The sequence below is a fragment of the Toxotes jaculatrix genome, chromosome 15, assembly GCF_017976425.1.
Source record: "Toxotes jaculatrix isolate fToxJac2 chromosome 15, fToxJac2.pri, whole genome shotgun sequence".
NCBI lineage: Eukaryota > Metazoa > Chordata > Actinopteri > Toxotidae > Toxotes > Toxotes jaculatrix.
In genome coordinates, this window is record NC_054408.1 from 21,973,794 (window position 1) to 21,997,098 (window position 23,305).

Here is a 23,305-nt window from a genome sequence, read left to right on the forward strand (position 1 = left end):
TTCACAGGTGATGCTTTTCAGCTGCTCTTTGATGGAGGGGTTTTGTGGCTCTATCTTCCTCTTGAAAATATTCCTGAGGTGTTTATTCTACTGGATTCAAATCGGGAGTCAGATCCTAGTTTTCACTTTTTTTTTTTCACTGATTTTTGCTGTGTGTTTGGGATCACTGCCATGTTTGAAAATTCCTGTCCTGCTAAGCGTCTTTAGGCTGGCAGTCATATTTTCACACAGTATTCTGGTATATAAACTTCTATTCATAGTGTCCTTTATAAATGTCATCTCCCCTGCACCTCTTACACTCATTCAGCCTCATATCAGCACACCCCCACCTCCATGTCTCATGTTTGGCAGTCACTGTGTTGGTCCTGACCAGGTTCACACCAAACATGCTGGACCACATTTGATCCAAACAAATTTATTTTGCTTTCATCTGACCAAAGAATGTGCTTCCGACATTCATCAGGCCTCCTTTCATTTTCTTTGGCAACATTTAATCTTTCAGTTTTGTGAACAATTGTTTTTTTCTTGGATGTCATCCATAGAGGTTGACTTCATGTAATGTCCTTCACACTGTCTCAAAGGTCACTGACAAGATAATGCTTGTGTCAGTCTCACTTTCAGAGCAGAATAAGCATTTGATGGAATGTTAATGAAAAGACGGGCCAGCAGAGTCTGCTCCACAGGGGGGTGCCAGGGGGTGCCCCCTAAAATTTTCTCTTAGAGAGATAACTCCAAGTGGTTTCACTGACACTTGCCAGTAACTCGCTGTACCTTTCTATAAGCCAAGTGTATCTAGGGGGTACACTTGGCTTATAGAAAGGTACAGCGAGTTACTGGCAAGTGACAGTAACTCGAGTTACTGGCAAGTGACAGTAACTCGCTGTACCTTTCTATAAGCCAAGTGTACCCCCTAGATATGCAGTGGAAGGATTCAGTTTCTAGTAAACAACTTTGCTAAATGTTCTGTCTGCAGCCGAACAAGGCTTGTCCCTGGAGTCCTATTCCTGTCATTGGAGCTGTTGCAGAATTTACAGTTTCAGAATTTTCAAAAATACAGGTGCTGTGGATAGAGTGGGTAGTTGTAAACATGGCATTGGTATGTTTATATTATTCCATTATTTCCATATATTGGTACATATGGAAAGAGGGACCAGTCAAAGCAGTGGAAGGATTTGGAAAGAACATTGTCCACAAGATGCATCCGCAGCCAAACAAGACTTGTCCCTGGTGTTCTCTTCCTGTCACTGAAGAATTACTGACAAATTACTGATTTAAGTAATTCATTGTCTTTATTTAAGTGCTGCAATGTAGGTTTTGGAAGTGAATAAAAAAGATATGAGTTATTGTGCCATGGAGAGAGAGATCCCATATGGTTTCATTTCATGCATACAAAATGATCACACAGTTCAAATGCTGTTAAATCTTTAAAATGATTCACACTTTCTTACTTTAAGTGTTGTGAATGATTATTATACAATGAAATGCAGATTCCAACTGTGATTTCAAATGAAGTGAGTGAATAGAAAACAGACAAATACAGCTTAGAAAATATTATTTTACTTTTTGCAAGGTGCAGCACAGATGATTACACTTGCTGAACTACAGAGATCATCCCAATAAAAAAAAAGTTTCCAGGATATCCACATAACCACGTTATTATTTATTTCTTATTCCATTCTCAGAAAAGCATGATGCTCAGCTATGCATCTCACTGTATCTTATCTGTGTGAACAATGACCATTTGTTATATCATCCCTTTAACAAGTATCTGATACTGCTAGCATTCCAGAAGTGCTAAGTGGTTCAAAACTATTGAAAAGAAAGTAATTTTGTGTAGTCCATGTTTTTGCCAGTGCTTCGTTGCATGCAAACATGCATTTTATTTTGACACAAGTATTATAGTACAGGTAGTAAACCTGCTGCTACAGTCTCCTTCATTTAAAACATCAAATGTTCTTAAAAAGAGACACAAACGCTTCTTCTTCACATGCAACATTTGCATTCAAACCAACCTGCTAACATAGATCAAGCTGCGTTTTCACATCTTCTGTCCACAAAGTACAGGTTTAGTGGTTTGTCTGGTATCAGAACCATTCGGTTGATGCTTTTCAACTCTCCAATTGTGGGGTCTGGCCTGACTTCAAACAGCCTGATTATCTGGGGAGAAAAAGAGAAATATGGAGTTATCAAGTCATTTTGTTAGAGACCTGACTGAATGAGGCCATGCCAACACAGGTGCCTCCTAATTCACACAACTGCACAGAAGCGTGTTGCTGGAAGATTTTCAGCAAGGTTTTTTTTTTTTCTCCCTGTGCTTGCTCAGTTATGGGAGCGATGGCCAACTATTTCATATTTTAAAGTTAACAACAATTAAAATGATTGAGTAATGTCAAATCCACAAAGAATTATCACCTGACTGCAGAGTGTCTTTCAGGTCACTGTAGATTCACACTGGACTTCTGTGCACCATTCAGGATGTAGCAACATTTGAACCAGAATCTGATGTTGATGTGTTGTTTGGTTAATGTCATTTCTAATCAAACACACCCATACAGTCCTAATGAAGCTGATTAACTGAGTTTCTCAAAGTTAATCTTAATTAAATAGGAAAATTCTTATGATGAACAAAAAATAAATGATTTCTGAAAGACTTCTGACCATCACCAAAAAAACACCCCACCATTTCATTCATCCACTTTCATCCAACCTCCATGCCCAGGTTCACACTTGTCACTTCGTAGCACTAATGTTCTCTCTATCTTGTGTTTTCAGTAGAAGTTGCAAAGGGATTTTCCCACTTACCCGAAAGAGGACCAAATACATCTCAAGCTCAGCAATCCGACGACCGACACAGCCTCTCACTCCAAAACCAAACGGGATGGAGCCAAAGGGGTTTGGCCTGTCACGCCCATCACGGAGCCATCTCTCTGGCTTAAAGGTGAATGGTTCTGGGAAAGCGTCCTCATCATGACTGATGGCATAGTGACAAAGCGTGAAAGCAGTCTGGAGCAATGACAGTCAAGAAATAAAACTGTAAAATTCTGATTTTCTGACGCATGTATGAACTAATATTGTTTTATATTATAAAACATATAATAATGGTTTAAAACATTTTTTTTAAAAAGCAGACCCACTTTCTTTGAAAAATGGTATCCGCCAATAGTGGCATTCTTTTCTTTAATGATCCTTGCATTCAGAGGAACCACAGGGTACATCCTGCAAAACAAGAATTAATCATTTCTTTTCCCTGACATTGTGAAAAATTTGGTGAGGCAGAAAAATATGTGGACATTTAAATCTAGATCCCCTTCTAGTACCATGTATGTGCATGTTTTTATATTACTGATGGTCTTAGTGGAACCCCATCACAAAACCATAACCTCTCTAACCAGGTTCACCTCAGTGCTTCCTTGATAACAGCCCTTAAATATGGCATCCCAGTGATCTCAGCAGCGGAGGGGATATGGTCTGCTGGCACGAATGTGGACACTTCTTTATAAAGTCTGTTCTGGATTTGAAGGTCCCTGGACAGTAGGTGTAATGTCCAAGTGAGGGTATTGGATGTCTTGACAAACAAAGAAATGCCAGTAAGTAAACAAGCTTATAACAGAGATGCACAGCTGTTCATACCTTACATGCGTTTGCAGAAAACAAATGAGAGATCTGAGTAGCAGCCTGGTCCATATTTTGACATCTCACCATGGTGATAATGGATGTACACGATGCCGTTTTTTAAAAAAAAACAGGAATAGCATAAGATATATTCAGAATCGGTCACATCACAGGCAAGGTATTTTCACGTTTTTAGTCTAAAAAATTCTGCATTTCTAAGTACAGGAGAGATGAGTTCCTGAGGATAAAAATATATTCAATGGAGTGAGGTAATTTTATTTATATTTGCTTAAGATTGCCAAATTGATGGCGTAAAGACCTGGCTTGGGTCGAGAAGTAAGTAAGTAGAATATCACATTTACCGTGTCCACTCCTGCTAACAGAAGCTCAGTGATACTGCCATACACATCCTTTGTGCTCAACTGTGTGTTTGAGAGGAGGTATGTTAGGTATTCGCCTTCCACAACCTGGTTGTTGTCCACACACCGCTGGATGGCCTCCATCTTCTTGTCAATCAACTCTTTAGCTAGAAAAAGGGCAAAAATTCATTTTATTATTCACCATATGGACAGAAATGAACTCCAAAAATTTGTATAGAAAACAATTTCGTCTGTGTCATTCAAGGGTAAATAATTTGACATTTTGGGTAATACGCACATTCTTTCTTGCCAAAGACGAGAAGAATGATGCCACTCTCACTCTCATCACTGTACCAAAAAAACTACAGCTAGCAATCAGCTTAATTTAGCATAAAGACTGGGGAAAATAAACGGCAAAAACAATACATTTTTTTAGCCAGGGTTATATGTTGGTAAGCTAACTATCTCCTGATTGTAGCTTGATAATTGGCATACCTGTAAATGGTATCAATTCTCAATTTCCTAAAATGGCAAACTACTCCTTTAAAGGACAGTTGACTAGGTCCTCAGACTGGATTATCTATACCAGAGGTCTTCAACAGGGGGTCCGTGACCCCTAGGGGGTTCGCGGAGGTACTGCAGGTGGGTCGTGAAATTTTTGGTTGATTAGGCCATTAAGTTTTTATATATGTATTTTTCATTCCCCCATTTTTTCCCCCACAAATTGAAATGTCTTTAGTTCAGTTTAATATAAAACACAGTTTTATAAAATATATAGTAGGGGGTCCCTGCTCCATCTCTCCATCAGTTTCTGGGTCCTTGGCCTGAAAAACATTGAAGACCCCTGATCTATACTAATACTGCTTGGTATTGATCCTAGAATTAAACAATGAACTTCCAGTACTGACTTTTTCCCCAACACATTCAACAAACATATAACAAAGAAAGTCAAATCACTGTAAGGATTTAGCAAAAAAATCTACTACATTTGAAACCTCACCTGTGCTTCACTCCTTTACAACTCACCAAAGCTGAAGATGCCCTCCCAGCCAGCAATGTAGCGTCCCCAGTAGGGCAGCAGATCGCGGGTCCACTTGGGCATTACGATAACAGCCATACTGTTTGAGAACATCTGAGCTATGGCGTTGATAAAGTCTTGCGTACCTGCAGGAATTTCCTTTTTCAGACACCCAAGCCTTGTCTCAAACAGAATGGAGGCAATACCTGCATGGCAAAAGTTAAGATTCAGGATAAGAGAAATGACAAAGAACAAATAGTTAGCCCTTAACTTCAGCTGAACAAAAGAAGAAGCCAAAATGTAACCACGTTATTTAAAGTTTAATATTTAAGAGAGTGAAGCTTTAAAGGTGTTATATGTAGGTTTTCTCTGCCACCAAGTGTGATTTCTTTCCGGGAAGCAGGTGATGGTGATGGTGAACACGGTCACTTACCAAGAGCTTTAGCTATCATTGCATATACAAGACAAGAGGTTAGAATACAACCTCTGGGCAGTGCTACTATTTCATCCTGTCATGTTGGACCGAGAGGAAACTGGGCACTGCAGTGACTCACTATGACTCACTACTATCACCTGCTAAGTAGTATTGTGGGCCTAGGCTACCTTGTTAGCATCCTAACTTCAGTAGAAGTGATAGAATTAGAGGCTAAACAAGAGTTATCATTGGCAGCTCCTCCAGTTTCCTCAAGACTGGCAGGTAAACAGCTGTTAATACTAATGCTGGGTGTGGAGCAATAGCAAAAACATACATATGGCACCTTTAGCCTTTCAGATTTTCTATATACCCTCTAGTGAAAATCGATAGAGCTCATTGGCCACGTCAGTCACCAGACCCCTTGGGCCGCACTGGCGCAGATAGTAGATCCTCTTGGTGAAGTCTGTAACCACGTCATTGACAACCCCATCATACTGTGCAGACTCTTTTGGGTGCAGCATACGTTTATTCAGCATCACCCTCAAGTTGTACCACTTCTCCCCTTCCCTGGGAACAGAAGCAGAACATTAACATTAACATTTTTTTTTTGGTCAAGTGATGGCTGTTGTGCATAGATAACAGAAATTAGCTCTGTATAATGTTGGATTGTCATAGATCCCATATTGTAATTAAAAGTGTTGAAGAACAATATTGTGTCACTTGAAGCTTTAATCCTTTTCCTGCTCTCCACATCTATAAGATATTTCCCTCTAATAATTTGTTACAATCGTTTTTTTTCCTCTAATCCTTTTCATCATTTTTAAATCTATGCAACTATAACTGCAGGTGAAAAATACTTGACTACTACTACGGACTTACATTTACCAGGTAGCCAGAAATTTGACAGCATTTCACATAAATGATGTTGCTCGATGTATAAATAGGCAACTGTTAAAGAAGCTATCGTAAATAGGCTAACTGGTTTGTCAACTTAAAAGGTGATGACAGATTAATGTTGTGTTCACTGCTTATATCTGCTTCCCCCAAGTAGTTAAAAATGTTATTACTACATTCAATTTAAAGAGTAAATCATCAATAGATTTTGGAGCAAGGAAAAACTTGCCAGATGTTTCCACTAATCAGCAGTACAAGCAAGATTACCTGACCAGGTACAGTTCTCTAAAGAATACTGCTGTCTCACCTGATTTTTTTTTCTTTCTCTAAACTAATTGTGTGACTGATTATTTTCATAAAACATTGGCTCTGGCCTAATTTTCAATTCTGTGGTATGGTAGACTCGGGGTAGGCAGGGTAGGGTTACATACTTATATAGCTCACCACCACAACTAACTTTAATGGTGGCATCATCCTTGATAGCAGCAACAGAGCCCAAGCTGTACCTTCATTTGACGGCCACCACGGTCTTGTTCTTCCAAGACAGCTCAAATGTATGCCCCAGCAATTTAAGGGAAGGCATTCTGGCCGGTGGACAAAAATAGAGTATCTGTGCTCTGGACTTGGACTACCTTTCCATGCACACTTTGAAAGCAGTAGTTTAGAAGTAAACTTTTTGACTGTATGTGACTTCCTCTCTAAGAATGATGCAGATTTTCATAAAATGCAGGATAAGCAATTCAACTGGACTAGTGCAGAGTTTCAGGTATCCTGATTATCGATTTTCATGTGAACGAAGCCTCTGTTGTACACATTACATTTCCTCTAGATGTTTTTTGTGAACCCCAACCTTAAAAGTTCAAACTATGCCTATGCTATTAAGAAAGGACAATAAGTATGAAATAGAAGGAAATCTTCCTGCTTTCCCTCAGCCTGCTCCATTACCCAAACAGAGAATGCTCTCGGCCAATGAGAAGATCAGAGTTGCTATTATACATCTGACAGGAGTGCCACTGGTGACAACTTCCTAGCGTAGTCTGTTGGCAAAAAATGAATAGGTTATTCCATAAAGTTGGAATAATTTTGTTTTCATACACGTTCCTCTTTTTATTCCTATTTATACACAATTAGTAATCACATTGGAAGAGACTGATCAATAAAGTTGTGAGAAGATATACACTTTATCTATCAAGAATAAATCACATTGTCACAAGAGGTAGAAGAAAGAAGAGGTAGAATATATATTTTATTCCAACTTTATGGGCAACAGTGGATATATAGGTGTGTGTGTGTGTGAGAGACGCAGCATCAGGAGCAGGTGTCCAGAGGAACAGCTGACAGGAAGATGGCAGTTGTTCAGACAGCTGACCTTCTAAACTTCCTGGCTGTGGAGTCCTTTTACCTCAGCATCCCAGCTTCTGCTGGGTATGTGTAGATGGTTTTCTCTTCATGAAGATTAAATGTGCAGAAGAAATGGTCTGTTACGCTGTCACTCTGAATTTTGAAATGTCTTGCTCAGAGTTTTACAGTGCAGCTCTTGAAGATAAACAAAACATCAAAAAAGTACAAGTGGTAAAAAAAAAAAAAAAGGCCTTGACCAAATTTAGAGCTGCTCATGCTTCTGGAGTTGCTTGTGATGTCTTCTAGTTCAGTTTTTAACTGCGTATGTCCATATCTGTGGAATTTATGTACTGTGAATTCTACACTCACCGGCCACTTTATTAGGTACACTATGCTAACAACATGAAATTCTTCGTGGCATAGATTCAACATTCCTCAGAGATTTTGGTCTACAGTGACATGATAGCATCACACAGTTGCTGCAGATTGATCGACTGCACATCCATGATGTGAATCTCTGACCCTACCATCGGAATGATGCAGCAGAAATCGAGACTCATCAGATGAGGCAAAATTTTTCCAACCTCCTGTCGTCCAATTTTGTTGAGCCCATGTGAATTGTAACCTCAGTGTCCTGGTCTTAGCTGACAGGAGTGGCACCTGGTGTGGTCTTCTGCTGCTATAGCCCATCTGCTGCAAGGTTTGACATGTGTTCAGAGATGCTCTTCTGCAGACCTTGGTTGTAACGAGTGGTTATTTGGCTTACTGTTTCCTTCCTATTAGCACGAAGCAATCTGGGCCATTCTCCTCTGACCTCTGGCATCAACAAGTCATTTTCGTCCAGAGAACTGTCACTCACTGGATATTTTCTCTTCTTCCGACCATCCTCTGTAAACCCTAGAGATGGTTGTGCAGGAAAATCCCAGTAGATCCGCAGTTTCTGAAATACTCATCCCTCTGGCACCAACAACCATGCCACGTTCAAAGTCACTGCCTTCCCCATTCTGATGCTCGGTTTGAACTTCAGCAGGTTGTCTTGACCGTAACTACATGCCTAAATGCATTGAGTTGCTGCCATGTGATTGGCTGATTAGATATTTGCGTTAACGAGCAGTTGGACAGGTGTACCTAGTAAAGTGGCCGGTGAGTGTATTTGCTGATACCAGCCCAGGCCTTCGTTCCCTTGAATACTAGGTTGGCTTCAGGTAGATAATTTAATTAAAAATGGGTAAATTTATCATATGCGTTTTTTTCACTTCACCTAACCCTAACCTCTTTAATACCAACATGTCACAACACACTTCCCACTCACATGACGGTACTTTGCCCTGGAAAAGCCCTTGGTTTTATGAGGTATCGTTTAGTTTGTTTGCACTAATGTGCAACAGTACTTCCTGGGAAATGAAAATAGAGCATTGCCATGCATATTGTACAGTATTTGGTTGTCTTACTCTGTGAAAGGCCCATAGCCGTATCCTTTCATGTCGCGATAGTCTTTCCACAGGGACATGTCTCCTCTGCAAGGGAACTTCTCATCATTCCTCAAGACTTCCTCCAGGAGGTTTGGAGTGTTCACGGACACTGCCTTTAGTCCATCTCTGTATATGGGCCCATATCGCTGCTTCTCATAGATCTGATGGTAGACAAAGTGAAAGCAAGATAAGACGATTTAACAGAAAACTTTAACAGAAACTTGAGTGTAAGCAATCTTAGAACTTGTGAGGCAAGATTTTTTTTATTTTTAATGAAATGCTGTTAATATCAACAGTTTGAATATCAAATGCACTGTGTTGTTTAACTAGAATAATACATTGCTGCTGAGCAGAGTGTGTAAGCATGTGAGTGTGACAAAATGCTGCTGTTCACCTCACAGAAAGTGCTGCAAAAAGAGTAAACAATACTCTCCCTTGTGACAGTCAGCTGAGTCTAGCTGTTGTTATCTGTTGTTACTATGGGAACAAAGGTAATGAAACCAGCCTGACATTTTCTATTATTCATTGTCACGGGGAGCAGATGCAAAATGTAATCCCATTCCCTGCAATCAACTATCAAACTAGGCAACCACAGCAGACAAGTTATATCAGGGATTTCTGAAATGTATCAACACATTTAACATGTTTGGGTGAGGGTTAAAACAAACATGCATCACTGTGGCAGAAATCTGATGAAAATGTAAATTTGTGACATCCAGAGTGCATGTAGAGCAGTGTTCTGCAGCCTGGCATACCTGTAACTCATGCATACGGTTGTAGAAACCCTGAAACACCAGTCTGTAAACCAGCTCCAAGAAGCTGACATGTGGCAGGTCCTCCAGTGTTCGAGGCTTGTCCTGGAAAGTAGAGTGGACCCCTGGGGCAGAAGAGGTACTTCTCAGCCTCTTGGAGTAGACCTGGGCCACGGCAGTAGGGCAAGGCAGCAGCCAGGTGCCATTCCTTTGCATTACACTCCGGGAGAGCCATGCAGCCATGATGATGAGAAAGTAGCAAATAGTCAGGAATCCTGTTACATCCAAGAGACTAGCTGAGCAGGGAGGGGCCATGTCTCACAGAATGTTTAACCCTTCCATCCCAGCTCACAAACCAAAGGGACCAAAGGCCATTCCACTCATACAGTTGTAGGCCATATTTAGTGTGCTGGGTAACAAGATAATGCTCTTGATGAAAACAAGAGATTGCAGATAATTAAAAAAACTTTGGGATGCATGATGCTAAAACAGGATGAAATTCAACTACACAATAAATTTCTTAATGTAAAACGTCAGTGGACTCTGGAAGGGCCTCTGTCAAAGTCCCAGAGAGGCCTAATCAGGGCACATAACTAGAAAGCTGCTTACATGGAGGTGCTTAAACAAGCTCAAGTTTCAGCACTGTAGGCAGCTGAACTGCCATAAGCAGTTTTCACACAAACCAAGAACAACTTAGATTTAGCTTTTACCACATGCTAGTCTGTGTATTATAAAACCTGCAAATCAGGATATGTCCTCTGTTAGGTTGCTTACATGTACATCACAGAATATTTAAACCAGGCACATGGACAAAGAGGAGTGGCCTGCTGGTTGAAGGTTTACATCAACACATACTTTACATTATTTTCTTTCTTTTTTTTTCATGATGAATAAAGTTCTCTTAACTTTACTGCTGGTCATTGAGTAGCTTGAATTGACACTTCTAAAGAGCCTATTTCAGAAACTATGGAAAGCTATTTGGTATCAATACAGCTGATGGTATCAAATCACATCTGTCTCAATGATAACATAATTCCTACTGGAAATGCAAAGACAGTTTACTCATTTTTCTCATGTTTCTCTTTATTCAGTCTCCAAACACCTTCCGGTCCTGTCATCCTTTCATGTGGGCAACATTGTCTATAGATCCCACAGGGTCCATTTTGTGCAGCAGAAAGTGTCCTTGCACCTGAGCAGCACTGATCTCAGAGTGGGCGGCTAACACACACTCCGCAAATCGCTCGCCTTCAGAAGCAGGCTCGTCTGGGTAGAACCGCCGGAACATCTGGGAGAGCTGCCAGTGTGTGCAGTGGCCAATGTACTGCTTCAGATCCACACGGCCGGGCCGGATCAGCGCTGCGTCTAGCCTGTGTGCAGTGAACTGAAAATTAGTATCACTGAAAATACTCTTTTATGTATGTAAAACTCACCAGTGAATTGTCATAGAACTCAAATAAATAACCATGGCTTAGGCTGTAATGTCCATTTTTAAGGTATTTATGTAATCCAGTTATATAAATAAGTATAATTTTTTTTTTGTTCATAAAGCTGAGGGGTATTTCAATTTACCTGTCAATGAAATTGGTGGTCATAAAAACTATTCTGGCCTCAGATGAAGCCACACCATCCAGAGAGTTAAGCAGACCACTGAAGGTCAGCCTTCCCATTCCCTGGTAGGCCAGAGGGTCTGTGAGGCAAAGACAGACGTGATGTGAAAGTGATCCTTCAATCAGAATCAAACACAAAGACGGTGTCTGTCTGAGCAACGCAGCCAAGTACCTCAGAAGAGAATTTTAACTTGTTTATATATTAATGAAAATATCTGATGATTTAAAATACAGATGAAAAAAGATCAAAATTAGAATACTTATGATAAGAATGACGACAACAATTAATGTTGTGATTAGCCACTTACAACAAACCCAAAACCACTGGTCTATCCCTTCTACTTACTCTCTGTGGGAAGCAGCTCTCGGCTGACAAAGGCTGCATCTACATCCTCCAGCAGTATGATGCTTTGCTGCGGCGCCACGCTCAGGAGGTGGTTCAGACGGTCATCTGAAAGGGTTCGGTCACTCAGACTCATCAGGCAGATGCTGTAGCCCAGTTCGCCTGCCAGTGCCGTGCTGAAAAAACAAAGAATCACAAACAGCAGATGAGGATATACAGAATATACAGACTCTAACATGAGGTAAAAGAACTTTACCAGACTTAGTCCATATTTTAATTACAGAGACTGTACATAGGAACAGCTTAAATTCCAAGTAAGAGAACACTCACATAAAGCTACTTTTTCCACATCCTGGGGGTCCATACAGCAGGTATCCTCTTCTGTAGGGGATGCCTGCAAAATCACGGTCATCCAGATGAGCATCACTGAATGACTGGAATCTGACAATGCTACCACATCGTGCTTTTCAGTACAAATTGTACAAGTTACATCACCATTCTCCACGACATTGAAGTTGTGTGTTGTTTCACTACAGTATGAAAATCATCTATAAATATCAAACTTTACTTTCTGAATTTATTTTTCATTCACTTCTTCATTTCAACAATATGACCCCTGATACTATTATTTGTTCTTGATGCATTCAAGCGCATCTTGGAGAACAAAAACTGACAGTTCCAAGACAGTTCCAAGAGAGCAGCTGGCTCTCTCAATTCTCAAATCCCACATGTCACAGTTGAATTTGAATTCACCATTAAGAAAATGTTTTCAGTCGAGTCTTGGAACCACAACACCCAACAATAGTAACTATCACAATACCAAAACATGAATTATATAACTGGGCAAAATAAAAATGAAACACTCAGAGATAAGTTCCATACACAGTGAATGAGTAAGTTTAAGCCCTGGTATATTTTACCTCTGTCCGTGTACCACTTGGGGTTTCCGATGAATTCCTTCACATCGTCTACAATCCTTTCAGCCACACCAACCTCCAGGACCACGGAGCTGAGGGGTCTGCGTCGCCGTGGAAATCCAAAGGGCCTCCACTCAGCACCCATGGCTGTGTACATTACTGTCCGTCCTTCCTCCTGCTTCAGGGCCAATTCTCTAGCTACAAAACATTATGGACAGCTGCACTAAATGACCACTAAATGGTTAAAGGGCACAACAAAAGTTAAGAATATTGAATATGACAAGACTATTTGAAACTTGTCAGGTATATACTGTAGACCTGCACCTTCTTGTAAGATATTAAAGAAGATTTGTCTGTCTCTGCCTAAAGCAGTGAAAGTGACAGACTCCCATGGGGTTCCAGTGTGCAGGTCCACCATCTGCTTCTCTCTGGTCCGCTCCACCCGGATCCACTTCCTCCGATACCTGCAGAGCACAAAGGATGACAGTGTCTACTGCTGACAGAGAGAAAACTGTTTGTCAAGCAAATTAATATATGTACACATTATCTCTCTCATGTAAAGCTTTTTGCTACCATGTCAAACTAAATGTAATGAAGTATATTAATTAATTCTTCTGACCAGATGATGTGGTTCCCAGGGCTTGGGTGGAAGTCAAACTGTGTGTGCACCCGTCCACTCTCATGTGCCAGGTAGGAGGTCTCCACGCTCAGGTGCTGAGTGTGCCTGGCATGTTTGGTGATCCAGCTCAGCAGCCAGTGGTAGCTCTTGTCCCTGCTGGGGACCTCCAGAGTGATCATGTAGTGCCTGCGGAAGAAGATCATCCCCACCTGGGCACTTTTCCTGGCCACTGCCAATGCTGTCCCGACCCCAACCAGTCCAAAGCCTGCCCCAAAGTAGGGGTTGTCTTTCAGGCTGTCCAGGAAGTCTGACAGCGGCATGTTGTTGATATCTGCGGCTAGGGACCTGCAGCCAGGCTGGGCAATCTAATTACAGCTGGTGTTAATTTCTACTGATGTCAAATAATTAATAATATCCCGCGGACCTGCCTTCTTTGTCTTCAACTCATACCGCAATCTTGTGACCATGGTCTTTAACGGTGTACACCGTTTCTCTGTAAAACAGCACAGCTCAGCCAGCTACAGTCTCCATGTGTGCAATGTATGGATGGTAGGTTCGTGCAATAGTGGCAGCGACCTCTACTACACTTCCTGTGTTTGATGAATATCTGTCCGACTGTTCACCTGCCTAGAAACATCCGTTCCTCTTCCCGTTGAGGGTTATCGTAACATAATTTTTGCTCGCAAACTGAGCTAACAACCAAGTTAGACAAATATGTTGGTGGATAATACAGTGTGCATTTTACTATACGAACCGCAAAAAAAACATGGAATTAATGGCCGACAGGAACTGACCATTGAACAGTTTGCGACCAGCATCACAAGAAGCTAACGTTAGCTCAGCTAGCGTTAACGGCGATGTTGTTAGCCCATAGATACCAGTTTACATTGTCATGAAAAGTAAGTGTAACATCGGATACTAAGACTTCACATAAATTAAGAAATCCCTCTTAGTAACACGCAGAAAAGGCCGGTTTGTACGAGCTGGATGTGCTGCACATACTGCTGCACCGATAAACGTTGATCTGTTTGTCAGATAGAAAGCACTGCGGAAACTCGGGCAGTAGGTCGAAATTCTCATTGTACGGTAGATTAGGTCATATAATATAGGAGTGTACTTGTGTTTGGTATGTGCTGGTAAATATGCATGTTATTGCGCGTCATTATTCAGTGGTTACATTTACAGTCCTCACAGACCGGTTGTGTTTTCATTTTATTATGGATAAAATTGGTAATTTAACTTGCACCGTCCAACAAAAACTAAGTGATGATGAATATTTATGGTGTATAATGTGTACAGTATGTATCTAATGCTCTCAGAGTATTTTAAAATAGTAACAAAACATGAGCATACATTTCAAATTTGTTATTGAGTTTTTAAAATTTTGGTTTATTTGTTTGTTTGTTTTTTCCAGACACAACGGAGGCAGTTGATCCTCAGTGTGAAAAATGTGGATAGAGTTGCTCAGACCATGACATGTTTGTCTCTCACCCCTGTTCAGAAATGCTGACCGCTCCGTCCAGTAAAGGGCAGCTGGGCAGCTACAAATGCTCTCAGTGCAATGAGGTCTTTTCCAAACCAGATGCTCTGAAACAACACTTCAAAATCACTCACAGTGGACGTGACCCTAAAGGCCCGTTCGCCTGCACCGAGCAAGGCTGCCAGTTCAGCAGTACAGACCATCAGGAGTATCAAGCCCACTTGATGTCCACACATGGTCTCACTCTTATTCCTTGCACCTTCCAGTCCTGCAAAGTGTCACTGCCTACACAGGGTGAGATGGAGAGACACTTGTTGGGCCACATGCCCTTTGGCTGCTTTCAGTGCCAGTTTGTCTCTGAAAATGCAGAAGAGCTGAGTGACCACGTTTTGGAGCACAACCATCTTCCAACATGTGCTCAAGGTAAACAAACAGTGCAAGGAGAATGTTATGCTATGTTATGTTACACAAACCCATAGCTCCACTGCTCTGTTGCTGATTTAACTTTAAAATTTTGGCACATCTGTTCTTAGGGAACGAGACAGCATCCACAACCGTATGCAGTACCGCAAGCCATCAGCCTCAAGTTCCCAGCAGGCCAAAAAGAAAAATGAAATCCAACCCAGCTTATGCATCATCTTCTCCAGAAGATGGGCACAAGGAACAGCTTGAGAGGGAAAGGCACAATATTAAAAGAATGAGAAGGACAGTGGAAAGAGACAGTCCTCCAGCAGTGGACACTGCACCGCTGAAATTCAAAGGTACATGCACCAATCTGCTTGGTAGATTAAAGTGAGCACCTGCCAATTTACAGATGCAGGACTGAAATGTACAGAGAAGTGACACCATTACAAGTTATGCCAGTTGACATTTAAACATACAAGTGGTTTATAAGGATATAACAGCCAGAGGAAGGCGTGCAAGACATAAGGAAATAATATTCAAGGCAACAAAAAACATCCTCCATTAATGATTTCACTGAGAGACAATGAGACATATTGGTTACTATAGGAGAAGGTGAATTTCCACAGCCTGTCTCAAAAGTAGGAAAGACGGAGAGATGACACATGACTATCAATTTAACATTCACTATATATTAATCAGAATTAAACATTAACAAAGATAACATGAAGTACGTAAATAAGTAACAATCACTTGCTCGGGACATGGATGAGTGAGACATATTGTGTTCTCTGCAAAATAAATGACCACAGTAAAAACTACCGATCCAAACCTGAGCAGAGACGGACTTACTGACTCCACCAGTCTGTACAGCTGATGAGTCAGCCAGCACAGGTGTTCGATGAAGTCATGTCACATGACCAAACAGCACATACGTCAGTCCGAGTCTGCATCACACTTGCTGAGTCATGGCAGAGCTGGTGACTTCAGTCTCCTGCATTTGTATCTGATTATCTCACCAAAAAGTTGAAGAACTCAGTGTAAATATGATGACAAAGGTTTCTACAATGATGGTGATTTTGATGTGCAATTGCAAGTTTTATGTAGATGCTCGCTAACCAGATGGTGGACATGTCTTTGTGTATTAATTCTCTCCCAGTTGGTCTTTCCACACTTTCATGTTGCAGATATGGTGTTTGAAATTTATTCAAGACAACTACAAACATCCAGAGGTGGAAAGTAACTAAGTACACTTACACAAGTATTGTACTTTACTTGGGTATCCTCATTTTATGCTACTTTATACATCCACTGCCCCTACACATCCGAGGGAACTACTCCACTGCATTTGTTCGACAGCTACAGTCACTAGTTACTTTGGATTAAAAAAACAGTGTTTAGTTAGGGGCACATTGTCACAGATGTCCACGAGTTGTTAGCAATTCCAGTAAAGAGTGATTTCCAATCTAAACTTTTCATTTCATTTCATTTCATTTAAGTAACTTATAAAACATTTCACACCAAAGTCAAAGATTAACGTCAAAAAACTGAACAGCAGCAAATAACAACACCAGGAAACACCTGAGGAGAAAACACTGTCACAAAGACAACATAGATTTTATTCTTGTGCACTAACAAACTTTGTCTCCATTTAAAATTTGTGTCTCATGTTCTTGTCCGTTAGGGTACCTTGCAGAGGGGGCGGAGCACATCTATCGTACCCACACCTGCCCCATATGTCGGCGCTGCTTCAAGATGCGGTCCCACCTGCAGGAGCACCTCCATTTGCATTTTCCTGACCCCAGTCTCCAGTGTCCCACCTGCAAGCGTTACTTCACCAGCAAGAGCAAGCTACGCATACATAGGCTCCGTGAGGCGGGTGAAAAGGTTCACCGCTGCCACTTGTGTGAATACTCTGCCGTCGAGCGGAACGCGATCCGCCGCCACCTTGTCAGCATGCATGCTGACGAGGCAGAAGGTGGCATAAACAGTCACAGCTACCCTTGCCCCACCTGTGGGGAAAGTTTCCACCAAAGCAGGTCACTGAAGGCTCACATGAAGATGCACAACATCCTACCAGACAGCGAGCCAGTGGCCTGCTTCCAAGAGGCTTGTTCTTTCCACAGTTCTGTGCGCAAAGAGCTTCTCAGACACGCTGTCCAAGTCCATGGGATCAAGGCAGTAGAATGTCGCCATCATGCTTGTGGTGCCATTTTTCCAAAAGAGAAGGACATGGAGGCTCATTATCGGACACACCTCGCCTACCACTGCTCGCAGTGTGACTTCTCTTGCTCCAATAAAACAGTTTTCCTCCAGCACCAGCGGCACGGTCACCCAGGGAATGAGGAGCTCTGCTGTGACTTTTGCTCCTTCGTCACGTTCAACCCTGTGGAGTTTGAGCAGCACATTGGACACCTGCACGCCAACGAGAAGATCCATCGCTGTTCTCAGTGCAGCTACGTGACCTCGCATAAACGTGGCTTGAAGAGACACATGCTGATGCACAGTGGTGAGGCTGGACTAGTTTCAGTGTTGTAAAGGTTTTCTCATCAGATTCTCATTTTATAGTATCCACTTTTCACATTTGCTGTTTGGGTAGCTGTTCTGCTGCTGTGCAACTCTCAATCTCTCAAGTTCTTTTCTTTTTTTTTTTCTTTAAAAGGTGAGAAGCCCCACAAGTGCAGCCTGTGTGATTTCAGGTGCCGAGATGAGTCCTACCTCTCTAAACATATGCTCACTCACTCCGACGACAAGAACTTCATGTGCGCTGAATGTGGATACGTCACTAAATGGAAGCACTATCTGAACGTCCATATGAGGAAACATGCAGGAGACCTCAGGTAGATTTTTTTTGGACATTGTGGTTATGTGCCTTAAGCATCAGTGGACACAAAATGTGCAGAAGTTATCTCTTTGCTCTTTATTTGAGCAGGGAAAGGGGGGGGGGGGGGGGGGGGTGCAGCTTCTGATATACACTTTTCTTGTTATCACTAAACTTCCTGTCTCCTCTCTAAGGTATCAGTGTGATCAGTGCCCGTATCGCTGTCACCGCATGGACCAGCTAAACAGCCACAAACTACGACATCAGGCCAAATCACTCATGTGTGAGATCTGTGCTTATGCCTGCAAGCGCAAATACGAGCTTCGCAATCACATGTTGGCCAAACACTCTGGAGAGGAGAAACAGCCATCTGTATTTAAGTGCAAATACTGCACATACACTACCTGCTACCGACAAGCCCTTCAAAATCATGAGAACTGCAAACACACCAAGCTGAAAGAGTTCCGCTGTGCCCTCTGCTTCTATTCCTCCTTCAGCAGCATCAGCCTCTTCTTGCACAAGAGGAAAGCTCATGGGTACGTACCCGGGGACAAAGCATGGCTGGAGAACTACGCTGCAAAGGAGAAGGAGAGGAACTCAGCAGAGATCTTGCAGGATTTTTACAATAAGGCCTCAACAGCTCATGATCTGTCTGAACAATCCACTGAGGGGCATCCACCATCCCAGAGAGAACAGTCTGATCTTCCAGGTGCAGCAGATCACAGCGCAAGCAAAGAAACTGCACCTGGATCACAAACTGTGGATGCAGTAAATGTTTTTGATGTCGTTTCTCAAGAGGTTGTTAATGAAGGTATTTCAGGCAGTCCTCCGTCTGCCAACAGTCCAGAGGAGTACTGTACTCTTATTTTAACTGCACTGTCTGCCACTGATTATCAAACCCCCTCATTGGAAAATGTGGTGGAGGACTGTGCAAATCAAACTCCAAGGACAGCTGCCTCTGTTGCATCTCAAGAAAAGGCAGACTTCTCTACATCGGCGAGTTCATCAGAGGAAGATAATGTGGCGACGCAACATGAAGGGTGCGAACTCAGTGACGTAGATGGCGGCTATGAGCCTCTGAATCATTCAGCCAGTCGACCAGTTGATCCTGGGAAGTGCCAAACTCCTGAGGTGGAGAGTGATGGCGAAACAATCGGCTCCATTTTGCCTCCTGAGCAAAATCAGCCGTTAGAATCTGAAGTCCGTCTGAAAGCAATGAAGAAGCACGACAAGGACCAAGCAGAAGCCATGGTTTTGGAGGGACGGGTGCAGATGCATGTGGTGCCGACTAAAGACGTTTATCGCTGTGACAAGTGCTCTTATGTAACCTTCAAGGAGACCACTTTGAAGTACCACTGCCAGGCGTCGTGCCACGGAAAGATAAAGGAACACAAGTGCCAAGCCTGTGGTGCACAGTTCAAACAGAGGCGAGGCCTTGTTAGTCACCTTGCAAAGAAGTGCCCGGCACTTCCACGAAAAACAAGGACATTTGTAGGCATTTCAAATACATGTCTAGCTACAGAGGAGAGCTCTGATCAGGGTAAGGAGGGATCCAAAACGCTGCCTGAGGGAACAGATTCTGATCAGACCGAGCTTCTGTCTTCACAAAATAACATTTCCACAGGCTCAAATGATCAGGAATGTCATCAGCAAGAAGAGGACGTGTCTACATCTCATTTAACAGTAGGTGAAGGGTTTGATGATGATGATGCCCCTGCACCCACTGAATCAGGACATCAGCAAAGCAATAATAGTAAGATACTGAAAGTCAAGCTTGTGAAAAAACAGTTGGCTTCACGTGACAAAGGCAGAGGTGCATCACAGCAGAAAAAGTCCCTTTACACTAAAAAAGATGGGAAGTTTAAATGCAAACGGTGCGATTTTTCAGCGGTCAGGGTCGCAACGGTTGAACGGCACCTCTCAACCTGCCAAAAAAAGTTTAGGAAAAGAGAGGAGAAAGAAGCGGATGATAAGTGTGACAATGAGTCAGCCAAAGAGAAAGAGGACATGGAGGCTGAGTACAATGAAAGAAGCAAATTTAAAATTTCTTTAACCCGTCATGTTCTGCATGTTCACGAGAAGAAGAAGAAGTTTGGTGTTTCTAAACCGAAACATTTGCATTGCCAGCACTGTACTTTCACCTGTAAGCAAGAACGATGCATGGCACAGCACGTGGCACTCAAACACAAAGGCGTCAGGCCTCACCGCTGCCAGTACTGTCCTTTTGCCACCACGAGGCGCTATCGCTTGGAGGAGCACGAGTCTCTTCACACTGGAATCGGTCGTCACAAGTGCGACACGTGCGACAAGACCTTCGGGGCTGTGACCAAATTGCGTCAGCACAAGATGCGCATCCACGACAAACAGCCTACACACTTCTGCTCACTGTGCGACTTCAGCGGCTACACGCTTGACGACGTGAGGCGGCACAACCTCAGATGCCACACAGGGGAGTTAGGGCATGCTTGCACTCACTGTGACGCTCGCTTCAGCTCAGAAATAGCTCTGAGAAACCACTGTAAGCGTGTGCATAAGCTTCAAGTCTGTTTCTCATGCAAGCAGTGTGACTACACATGTAGCAGCGAGGCCACACTGAAGACCCACCAACAAAGCAAGCACCGTCAGGTAAAGTGCTCCACCTGCCAGGAGCCTTTCGAGACAAAGGAGAGCCTGGAGATCCATCAGAGGTCCCACCTGGCACATCAGTGCCAGCTGTGCCCCTTTGCCACTAAAGCGCGGCAGCTGTTAGCTCAGCACCTCCTGAACGAACACGAGGAGGGATCTCTGGAGGACAAGCCTCTCAAGTGCGGCGCTTGTCCGTTTGCTTGTCGGCATCAGCTGGTGTTCGAGCAGCATCTCCGTTCACACGGAGGCAAGCGTCTGTACACGTGCACGGACTGCAAGTATTCAACCCGCAACAAGCAGAAGATCACATGGCACATTCGCATACACACTGGGGAGAAGCCTTACAGCTGTGAGCAGTGCAGTTACACCTGCACCGATCCATCTAGGCTCAAGGTAAGCTCAAAGTTTATAGGATGAGTACATTTTTTTTTCTTTTCATTTCTTTGTTTTATAATCATTTCTACCACAGCTTCATATGAGGGTTCACCAAGAAGAGAAGAAGTACCTTTGTCCAGAGTGCGGCTACAAATGCAAGTGGGCGACTCAGCTGAAGTACCACATGACCAAGCACACAGGTATCAGCTACACATAAAAACGGACAGTTATATCAGTGCTGTCTAAGACTAGGGAACTACTTGACTGTGATTTTGTGGTCTTGTATGTGTGGTTCAGTCTCCTTTTCCACAAAAACTGTTAAATCATTATTACTGCTCAGCCATATTTCCCAAAATTAGTAACAAACACTACAGGTTATAAGTCACCAGCTCATGTCCAGTGGAAAACCTCAAATGGTACAAAGGTCAGTGGTAAACTGCCCAAGGTCATGTCATTATCTGGGTCCGGGCCCAGGTCGTGGGGGGCGACTGCCGCCCAGTCCACAATGCACCAGAGTCTTAGGTGGGAGGCGGTGCTTCCCAGAGTGGGGCTCAAACCCACGAACCAGAGAGATTAAGTCTCATGCTCTACCAACTGAGCTAACCGGGTGGGGACTGCCCAATGTTAAAATAAAAATAAGAAACATAAGGTCACCAAAACCTGAAAACTCTTTCTCAGGTTCATAGAAAACAAACTGGTTAACTCACAGCTTACCTGCAGCAGTAGGAAGTAAATGAAGCCTTGAAAGTTAAAGCCAACAGTTCCTACAGGTGACCCAACTTTAGCTGATGACTTACAAACTCTCTGTCTGTACAAAGACAGTGTGGGAACAGACTGATGCTTTATGAGGACAACACTGTCCTGCAGGAAGTAGGACTGTATACTGAAGTAACAAAGACAGACAGACTGGTTGGTCAGAGCTGCATCCTACACCAAGATAATGACACAAAACATTAGAAGAGGCTTCACATCCTTTCCACTATTTTGAAATAGTTTTGAAAACAGTCATCTGAATTTGGTTTTGTAAGTGTAGTTTACAGATTAATGTTAAGAATTTCCAACTCCAGAAAAAAACAACATATGTATTTACTCTCTGCAGGAGAGAAGCCATATGCCTGCGATGAGTGTGACTACCGCACCAACAGAGCGGACGCCCTGCGTGCCCACCGGGACACTCAGCACTGCGACACGAGGCCTTACGTCTGTGAAAAATGTGGCAAAGCCTTCAAGACTAGTTTCATACTGAAGACCCACCAGCGGCAGCACAGCGACGATCGGCCTTACACGTGCGGATTGTGCCACAAGGCCTTCAGGTGGCCGGCAGGTCTCAGGCATCACTACCTCTCTCACACCAAGCAGCAGCCTTTCTGCTGTCGCCACTGCTCCTACAGAGCCAAACAGAAGTTCCAAGTGGTCAAGCATTTGCAAAGACACCACCCGGAGATGTCCGTAGAGGAAGGGGTGGTGAGAGACTCTGAAGCTGTGAGCCTGACCCTGAAGGAGGCCCTGCAGGGGACTCTGGATGAGAGAGCAGCAGAGGTGGAGGAAGAGGGGAAAGCCATTGAAGTAGAAGTAGTAGCAGTTGAAGATGTTGTGCAAAGAGGGGAAGAGAGTGAGACACAACACTGAAAAGAGTGTTTAATTCAGACTTTGAAAGTTTATCACTGTTAACAGTGACAGATCTGTCAATATTAAATTCATCACTGGATTTAATTGTATTGTAAAAGGCTAGGAAAACACATCAGTACATATTGCTAAGTGAGGGAATGTAGATTGAATGAAGTGTGTGTGTGTGTGTGTGTTAGATAAAGAACTATAATACCGTGAATAAATGAACTTGAACAATAAATGAGTCAAAGATGTTTTATTCAGTGGTGCTGAACCATTCTGAAAATGCATAGCATGTATTTACAGGCCTGTATACACATTTACATTCTACACAACATAACTTCATGGAATTTGTACTTTACTAGTAAATAGAAAGCAGGCACTTAACTGCAGATTAACCAAGATGATGCAAAGCTATGAGCATTTTATAATAAGTTTTTAAGAATGACAGGATTTTCCACATTCTGTCATTACATTTTAAAACTGTGGACACTTTCAGTTATTACCAGGGACTGTTACGTCTGGATGAACAGTATAAATAAAGGCAAATGGGTATGTTTAGACATTCTACACATGCAGCAGTCCTTAATGTTCCTACACTATGACAGGACATGATTAAAATTTTTAAAAAGTATTTTTCAAGAG

General features: G+C 42.6%; 3 protein-coding genes across 4 annotated transcripts; 1 reads left to right on the forward strand and 2 right to left on the reverse strand.

The window, feature by feature from the left end:
• Positions 1 to 1,683: 1,683 nt before the first annotated feature.
• Positions 1,684 to 10,399, reverse strand: LOC121194482 (sterol 26-hydroxylase, mitochondrial). Its single transcript, XM_041057391.1, has 9 exons — positions 9,867 to 10,399; positions 9,091 to 9,272; positions 5,775 to 5,971; positions 4,998 to 5,195; positions 3,975 to 4,138; positions 3,399 to 3,565; positions 3,135 to 3,216; positions 2,803 to 3,003; positions 1,684 to 2,157 (listed from the first exon to the last, which is right to left on the reverse strand). Exons 1-9 carry the CDS (start codon positions 10,176 to 10,178, stop codon positions 2,026 to 2,028), a joined length of 1,635 nt encoding a protein of 544 aa, XP_040913325.1. The 5' UTR covers positions 10,179 to 10,399; the 3' UTR covers positions 1,684 to 2,025.
• Positions 10,400 to 10,776: 377 nt separating this feature from the next.
• On the reverse strand, positions 10,777 to 14,114 carry LOC121194267 (mitochondrial chaperone BCS1). Its single transcript, XM_041057030.1, has 7 exons — positions 13,350 to 14,114; positions 13,055 to 13,194; positions 12,734 to 12,928; positions 12,144 to 12,207; positions 11,817 to 11,989; positions 11,433 to 11,550; positions 10,777 to 11,230 (listed from the first exon to the last, which is right to left on the reverse strand). Exons 1-7 carry the CDS (start codon positions 13,667 to 13,669, stop codon positions 10,978 to 10,980), a joined length of 1,263 nt encoding a protein of 420 aa, XP_040912964.1. The 5' UTR covers positions 13,670 to 14,114; the 3' UTR covers positions 10,777 to 10,977.
• znf142 (zinc finger protein 142) lies at positions 13,971 to 22,901 on the forward strand. Of its 2 annotated transcripts, none has more exons than XM_041057028.1 (8): positions 13,971 to 14,248; positions 14,764 to 15,252; positions 15,363 to 15,590; positions 16,916 to 17,740; positions 17,894 to 18,071; positions 18,247 to 21,070; positions 21,147 to 21,252; positions 22,152 to 22,901. In XM_041057028.1, the coding sequence occupies exons 2-8, from the start codon at positions 14,826 to 14,828 to the stop codon at positions 22,679 to 22,681; spliced, it is 5,118 nt and encodes a 1,705-aa protein (XP_040912962.1). In that variant the 5' UTR covers positions 13,971 to 14,248; positions 14,764 to 14,825; the 3' UTR covers positions 22,682 to 22,901. The 2 variants fall into 2 exon arrangements, with proteins under 2 accessions (XP_040912962.1, XP_040912963.1); XM_041057029.1 differs by having other exon boundaries at positions 14,851 to 15,252.
• Positions 22,902 to 23,305: the final 404 nt, after the last annotated feature.